General features: G+C 38.5%; 1 protein-coding gene across 1 annotated transcript; it reads right to left on the bottom strand.

Moving 5' to 3' along the window:
• Positions 1–1,694: 1,694 nt before the first annotated feature.
• Positions 1,695–3,010, bottom strand: LOC104883028 (transcription initiation factor IIB-like). The gene has a single exon (XM_048635163.1). The coding sequence runs from the start codon at positions 2,927–2,929 to the stop codon at positions 1,946–1,948; it is 984 nt and encodes a 327-aa protein (XP_048491120.1). The 5' UTR covers positions 2,930–3,010; the 3' UTR covers positions 1,695–1,945.
• Between the last annotated feature and the right edge of the window lie 5,406 nt (positions 3,011–8,416).

The raw sequence follows: 8,416 nt of genomic DNA, 5'->3' as shown, positions 1-8,416 counted from the left end.
TCAGTGAGAATAATTCGGTACAGACCGGTAAAATCAAGGCCCAGTCATGTCAATGGGAAATTGGGCGTAATGCCTATAATTGGGCCAGGCTAGTTCTGATTGGCTCTATTGTAGTCAAAGAAGAGAACAAATAAAAGCCCAGCTCCACAGGAAAACAACCCAATAACTGAGAAGTTTTAAGCCCAATAAAGCACGGGCTGGGCAGCTAGAAATGAAATGAAAAATAATTCTTAGGAATAATGATGCTTCTCATTGATGTTCCACAATAATATCAGCAAACAGCAAATTCTCAGGAAACCAACCCTGAAAATTTTCATTTTATTATTACAAATTTCAGCATTATAAGCTTTTGAATAACTTTCTCCTTTTTCTGCTCATTTAGATGAAAATTTCGACGTACCAATTTATTTTTGTTGCACATCTGTTTTTTGTAGTTTGATGAATTATGTGAACATTTCAAGGATAAAACCTTGCTGAAAAATTGAGAATTTTTCAATTGTTTGTGTGTTTTCTTTCAAGTAATTGATAATGGAGATGCTTTTTGTGGGTGGGTACGTAGTGATCTGTTGTACTTCTCCTTTTTTTTTTCTTCCTTAAATTCATATTGTCCAACTAATTTCATATAAATGATAGTATTATTGTTGTTGCTGAAAGATAAATTCTAATCACAATTATGTTATTCTTAGTTGGATCATGTTGTTTTGCTGCCACAATTTAAAAAATGTGCATGATCATCACATTTTTATATTTATATGTGATGTTCAAAGTCAAAGAAACTGCCAGTTTAAAATCATGCTCTTTGCAACAAGGTAATATAGCATAAAGTAAGACGGAAAACAGCAGATAAATGATAGATGGATCACACTTTTTCAGCTAGCAATAACATCAACCTAAAAGAGCTAGGAATAGGATGCACTATTATGTCTTGAGAAATACATAGTAATTCTTAATTCTAGACAATTTATATTGGATCATTGAAATATTCACCATATAGATAAGTTATATTTGTATCTTTCTGGGGAACTCCTGCGTAAGCTTTTCATTTAGCTTACAAAGTTTGTATTAAGTTACGATGTGTATAAATTTAGTTATTACACTTTACACAATACATGTTCATGCAAAAGGGTAACAATTTATGTAGGTTTCATTTCTGGCTAGTGTTAGTTCTTTTCGGTTCGATCAAAGCATCACTAGAGTCAGCAAGTTCTTGTCAATTGTAAGATTAGATAATGGTTGTTTGTGCTTCTAACTGTTGCTAGATATCAATCACAAATTCACATATGCTCAAAAGGCTGTTTTACCGAGCTATAACTCAAAGAAAAGCGACATCACATACAAGTTTATCTCGTCTCCATGTGTCAAATAATTAACTCCATAGATAATGTGGGAGAAACTCTTAATTGATCCCAACGATCAATAACCAAACTCTTAATAGACAAACTTGTGATACTTATAACAGTAACTATCTGGTAGTATAAAATTTTTTCCTGCTAATTCAAAGATTTCTCCACATACTTTTGTTAGGGGATCATCGAGAATTTGTTAATCTATATATTGGATCAAACCATCATTACTTTGTGATCGAATCTCGTCAACATCACAATCACAACAACAATCACTTCAATTCAAATGTAATCTCCGTTATCTACATTACCTCACTCAAACACCAAACTACATATACTTTTAACTTAGAATGAGCACAAGAATAAACATTCGTATTCCCATCATCATATGGCATATCCTCATGGTTTAGATTTACAAAAAATCAATAAACCAAGCATACTAGCATAGATATGACATATTTTCAAAATTGTTGATACTATATCAAACTACTCCAACTATCAACCAAATAAAAAAGAATGTAGTTGTATCTCATCCACCAAAAACCTAACCCAAAAAATTCCCAAGAATTTAAATCTCATCAATCATAACTGATACGATTATATTATAGAGTGCACACAATCTTCAAATCATCACCAGAAGCAAACCATGTAGGAAGAATCTTGCCAAGATGTGGCCTAAGATCCTTATATGCACTCCTAATAGTCCCTTCAGCAACCCCAGTAGCCACCGAAACATCTCTTAAAGATGGCCGTTTACTCTCTTCCGACAACTGACTAACAATGTATATCACAGCAGCAGCCAACGACAACGGACTCCTCCTTACGTCGATCTCCTCTTCCGACGTCTGAACCGCTTCAAACGCCGCCTTCATTGCACGGTTATCCATATTCCCCAAATTCGAACAAAACCTCTTAACAAAATCCGCAGCTCGTATCATCCTATTATTATTGTTGTTATCATAATTATTCTTATTCTTATTCTTATTATTATCTTCCTCGTTCTTGAGATGGTTCATGATAAACGTCTTAGCCTTGCCTACATCCTTCTTAGTGGTTCCATTCGCCACGACGGAACAAACCTCCTTCAATGTCCGAGGGAGGTTCTCTTGCTGGCAAGCCACGAACACGCACGCAGCCACCATTGCATCCAAGTTTTTCCCACGGCAGGATTTCTGGTTATGGTCCAGGAGGTTCTTATAAATTTCTTTGGCTCGGTCTTTGATCGTAGGGACTAAAGCGAGGCGGTCAGACATCAAGGAAATGTACTGGAAAGCTGATAAGAGGAGATTCGACTTCTTGTCGAAAGCGGTGGCGGACTTCGGGAGTCCGCCACCGACTCTAGCGCCGTTGACGGTGGTGATTACGGTGGAGAGGGGGATGTCAGCGAGGAGAGGGTCGGTGGGGCTGCCGACACGATTAGGGTCAGTGTCATCGGCGGAATCAGCGAATGTGCGCCATTCGGAGGTTTCGTCGATGGAGTGAGACTCTAACACAAGGCCGCATTCGGAGCAGACGGTGTCGCCTGATGAGTGATCGAATACGACTTCTGTGTGTTTCTTGCAGTCGTTGCAAAAGAGGTCCGCCATTGTTAGAGTCTTGCAGAGAGAGGAGAGAGAAAAAAAGTGGTTTTGTTTTGGGAATTGAAATTGAGAGAAGAGAGGGTACGTTCTCCAGGAAAATAGAATCAAGGAAAAGGGGGGGTGATGGGGTATTTATAGACGGAATTAGTTGGATTGGTGGGTGACGTAAGAGGGTATGACTTGTGAGGCGGCAAAGTGTTTTTTTTTTTTTGTTTTTTGTGGGTGGGTCACAGCTAGGGGTGCGCAGAAAGGGACCGGGACCGGACTGATTTCCGGTTCCGATTCGGTCCCCGATCTACAAAAACTAGGGATTTTGGGTTTCCGGTCTGGTCCGAGCAAAAATCAAAATTTACCAGTCCAGATCGGAAATCCGGGATCTATTTTTTTTTTAAAAAAAAGTCACACTCTTGTATTAGTTGTATGATACTTTGGTCCAGCTCAAGTATACAGAAAGTGAGAAAATCCTAAACCCCTTTCCTCTTTTCTCTGCCCCCTTTCCTCTTCTTTTTGCCCCCTTCAATCTCTGGTCCAGCATGACGGGTCGACGACCACTGCACGTCCACACCACCGGCACCATTCTGAGTTCCGGCGAGGCGAATTTAAGGTAAATTCCTTCCTTCTCTTTAGTATTTTCGAATCCTTTTCAAATTTCAATTTATGAACTTGTGTAAGTTGCAATTCTATTATGTTTTTTTTCAATCCTCGTTTGTTCATTAATTTCAATTTTTCTAATGCATGTTTTCATTAATTTCGAATATTATCTTGCAATTCATGTTAATTTCGAATTTATACAATGAAATATTATATTTATTGATGTTAGTATTATTTGTCGAATTATTATGAATATGGAATATAGCAAGAACAACCCGAAACATATATTAGGGAGCATGGTGTATGCATTGATAGCGTTAGAAATGTTGTGAAGTATGTTAAAAATTCCCTTGCAAGAATACTTAGGTTTAAAGAACTTGTTTCAAAGGCAAATATACAAAGCAAGTCTTCTTTGTCATTTGATGTCTCCACCCAGAACTCAACCTACACCATGTTAGTTATGGCTTTGAAATTTCAACGTGTCTTTAGTGGGATATCTCTTCCTGATGGGGAGGGTGTGAAGGATAATGAAAGGCCTCCGGAATGTGATGATCAGAAAAAGTAGAGAGATTAGTAGTGTTTTGAAGGGATTTTACCTTTACGTATTTTGTGTTCTCTTTATGTGACGAGTAATAATGGTTTATTTGAGATTGCGGCCATTTATAATCTATTGAACAAATGGGTAAAACATTTTGATTTGGATTTTCAAGCCATGGGTCTTGCAATGAAAGCAAAATATGATAAATATTAGGGAAATGTGGACAAAATGAATATGTTTATCTATATTCCTGTGGTTCTTGATCCTCAATCCAAATCGGAGGTTGTTGAATTGACACTTTGTGATATGTATGGAAAAGAAAAGGGCTTGGAGCTTGCTAATCATGTGAAGGAATATTCTTATAATACTTTATTTGATGAGTATAGAGCTACGTATTCTTCTTCTATTCCTTCAAGTGGACAAAGTGGGGTTTCCATGTAAATTGATGTGGATGATGATGATGATGATAACATAGGTGGGGGAGTCAACTACATGAGAAGTCTCATGGATATAGCAAAGAGTTTGAAAGGATCGAGTGGATATGTGAGGAGTGAGTTTGAAAGATATAAGTATTTGAATGAACAACTAGGTAGTGAGGAAGAAGATTTCGATACATCATCTTGGTGGCTCGTAATGGACACCGTTATCCAATTGTTTCACGCATGGCTCGTGACATACTAGCCATCCCTTTGTCCACCGTTGCATCCACTAGTAGAATAAATGCTATTTGCTGCGGTGGTATTGCTGCGGTTTTACCCATACGCAGCAATATATCACGTTAAAAGAAAAGGTAAATATAAAATAAAGATATTGCTGCGGTTTCTACCAAAAATCGCAGCAATATCGTATAATAGAAAAAAAATTTAAAAAAAGTTGACTTTTTGACCAAATATATTGCTGCGGTTCTTCAATAAAATCGCAGCAATATCATTAAAAGATATATATATATATATAAAGCATGCTCAGTTAGGGTTTGTCTTATTTCCTCCCTCACACCTCACAGCCGTTCTCTTTCACCCTCACTCCTCTCTCCTCTCGCCTCTCTCTTTCACGCTCACTCCTCTCTCCTCTCTCTTTCACGCTCACTCCTCTCTCCTCTCGCCGCCCCTCACTCTCAGATCACCACTCGTCCTCTCACCTTGACCCTCACCCTTCATCTTCGACGGTGGTGGTGGAGACTCTAATATCAGTTTTTTTTTCCGATCTGTTTTGTGGTGGAGACGGTCGTTCGCCCCGCTTCGTCGATTTCATTCGCATCGTTCGCACCGTATGTCAAGTTCGCACCGTATGTCGAGTTCGCACCAGCACCGTTCACACCGTATATCGGTTGTTTTGAACAAGTCAATACTGTCTGTTTTGGCCCTCGTTCACTTCGTCTTTCTTATTTTTTTAATTTTCGTTTTTTTAATTTTTTTTCCAGATCTGTTTTATTTTTTTATATATTTTTGTAATTAGGGCTTAAATTAATTTTCGATATTAATTTTATGTACTTCTGTATTTCTATTTTTTTCTTTTTCGTTTTTTATTTATTTTTATCCTTATTAGATATGTTTTCATTTTTTTTATATTTTTGTAATTAGGGTTTGTAATATTATTTTTATTGAATATATGGACATATGGTGGTTTGATTTAGTCACTTTTGTGTTTTGTGTTGTTACTGTAGTGTTGCAATATTCTATTAGTTAGTCACTTAGTTGTCTGTTTTATTCTATCAAATGTAATTGAAAAATGCAAAAAATAAAAAAAAAATTTGTTTGCCTGTACCAGTACCTGCAAAAACCGCAGCAATATGCATTATGAATCTGATATATAAAATAAGTATATTGCTGCGATTTTATCCAAAAACCGCAGCAATATGTTCAAATATTGCTGCGGCTTAAAACCGCATCAATATATTATTTACCTATTGCTGCCCTCTTAATTGTTGCGCGCCCAAAACCGTGTAATAGGCCACTTTTTGACCGCAGCAACTATCATTTATTCTACTAGTGATCAGAATCCGCTTTTAGTGCGGGAGGTCGTTGTTTATGCTAAAATTTATCACTGATGATGAAATTAAAGTTTGTGGGACGTGTTAACCAGATGATGTTAAAGTTGAAGCGACAAAAGAATGCAAAGGGGAGTCAAAGGGGATGAACACACAAAAGTGGTGACGCGGAAAATCCCAATGAAGATGGGTAAAAAACCGCGGGTGGTTGGAGATCCACCAAACTAATATAGTTCACTATCTTTCTTCGTGACTGATCGTCGTTTACAAGAATGCTTAGTTCACTCTAATGTCTTTCTCACCATATTGCGTAAAAAACATGTCAATGATCTCTCTCTTTCTTTTATATGCCTTCTTTTTTCCTTGGCTTTTTCCCCAACGAATACAAAAATAAATTCACTAATTATTACATTAATCTTCACGCTTGAATCATGGGGAATCTTCTATGCTCACGCTCCAGCGTCTTAATGTTGTCCCTTTTAACGGCTGAATTTATGGCTTATAATGCTCTTGCCTTATTTAGCTGGACCGTTACCATTCAATGCACTGCTCTCAATCTTGCATCCTTCGCTGTGTCTTCAGGTTGCATCTTCTTTGTCATCACGTCAGATGGTATTACGTCATCGAGTCATCGCGTCATCGCGTCAATGTCATCCTGTCAAAAAATTCACCCATAACAGTTTGCCCCCAATTGTTGAGTTGGGGTGGCACAAAGCCCATGAGACAATTGTTAAAAAATCAGTGAATCAAATGAAATTCTACTCAAGTCATTAAGATATCACAAATCGCAAGAAATCTCGCCCTTGTCAATTTAAAGAAAAAAAAGATTTCCAGAGAGGCATGGAAGGAAAGGAGATCTTCTTTGAGAGGTTATTTTTGGTAGTCCAAGAGTCTCAAAATACAAAAGGTAGTTTTGTTTTTAAATAGCCGTTTTAATTATAACCGTTGGCACGATCGTCATGATTGCTCACTATTGGCATAAATAACTTAAGCAGCTGAGAAATCATAACTTTTACTCTAACTTCATCAAATCTTTCTCTCTCTTTAAGTAAGGCAACTTCCATAACTTCCTTTACTCTCTTCATCGGAAAACCGATCGCTGACACCAGGTAATTTCGCACTTTTTCGCTCGTTTTTTTTCATTTAATTCGCTCTACTTTCTCTTCCTCTACTGTTCTCATGGCGCCTAGTAGACGCAGCATTAGGAATTTCGTGAAAAACCAAGAGAAATCGAAAGGGAAAGAGAAAGCTGTAGAACTAAGGGTAGAAAATGAGGATGAATTGTCAACGATGTCAGAAGAGGATCTTTTAAGGTTTTTAGACTTAGGAAATTTGCCTGAGAGTACTGTCATTAGAAATGCTGATCCTGACAACCCCCAGAATCGTGTCCCCAAAAATGGGTAGTGCTTCTATGAATACCCTTTCAAATAGGTCTTAGACTTCCCTTCACCCCCCTGGCAAGGGATCTGATGCAGATTTACCAAATCAGCCCAGGGCAGATTATGCCCCAAGTCTGGAGGATCCTGAGCGTCATCGACAGGGTGACGGCATCGTGGGACGAAGCCTTCACCCTTCACGACTTGATGTCAGATGGGCTAGAGCTCCTATTCCAGGTATGGACATTTGCTTTATCTTTGTTTTGGACACTATGCTGCTATGACAATGACTCATACCCTCTGAATGACATATATCCTTTTTCTTTTACGCAATCTTCCCAACGTCTCCTAATGGCAAAAAGGGAGATCTCATCTCTGTTGAAGGGTCATCTGTCCATGAAGCAGAGGATGGAGAAAGCGGAAACGGACGCGAAGTCCAAAGGTGCTGAATTAGAGTCTTGCAAGGAGACTATGGAGAAGATGAAGGAAACTCTGAAGAAAAACGGGGAGGAGCTGGAAGAAATTAGGCAGAGGGCAACTACGCTGGAAGAGTCCTCGCGTCAAGAGATCATGGCTCTCCAGGCGAGTATTGACGCTCAGAAGAATGAGATGGATCTTCTCAAGGCTGAAATGACAACAAGGGTTAGGGCCAAGCTGATGCACCAGTTTCTGATGAAGAAGACAGCGTCATGGACGCCGCAAAAGGACATTGACCTATACATCCAATTCATGGGGTCAATGAAAGATCTTATGAATGAAGAGGATTTGGCTGCGACGACGGATTCTTCATCAAAGGTTGATGAAAACGCCCCGTCTTGTGCTGGGTTCATAGCGTCAGATGTGCCAACTGACCCTGAGACTGAGAGGGAAGTTCCAGTCACTGTCTTGCCAGCTGAAGCGTCAAAGGAGAAGGAAGCTGAGAAGATCCCTGACGTTTAATTTCTTAGTCCCCTTGCATCATGCCTCTTTCGTTTAAAATTTTAATCAAACTATGTTTTAAG

Source organism: Beta vulgaris, chromosome 8 (genome assembly GCF_026745355.1).
Source record: "Beta vulgaris subsp. vulgaris cultivar EL10 chromosome 8, EL10.2, whole genome shotgun sequence".
Lineage (NCBI taxonomy): Eukaryota > Viridiplantae > Streptophyta > Magnoliopsida > Caryophyllales > Amaranthaceae > Beta > Beta vulgaris.
This window is presented reverse-complemented; position numbering and strand designations above follow the sequence as displayed.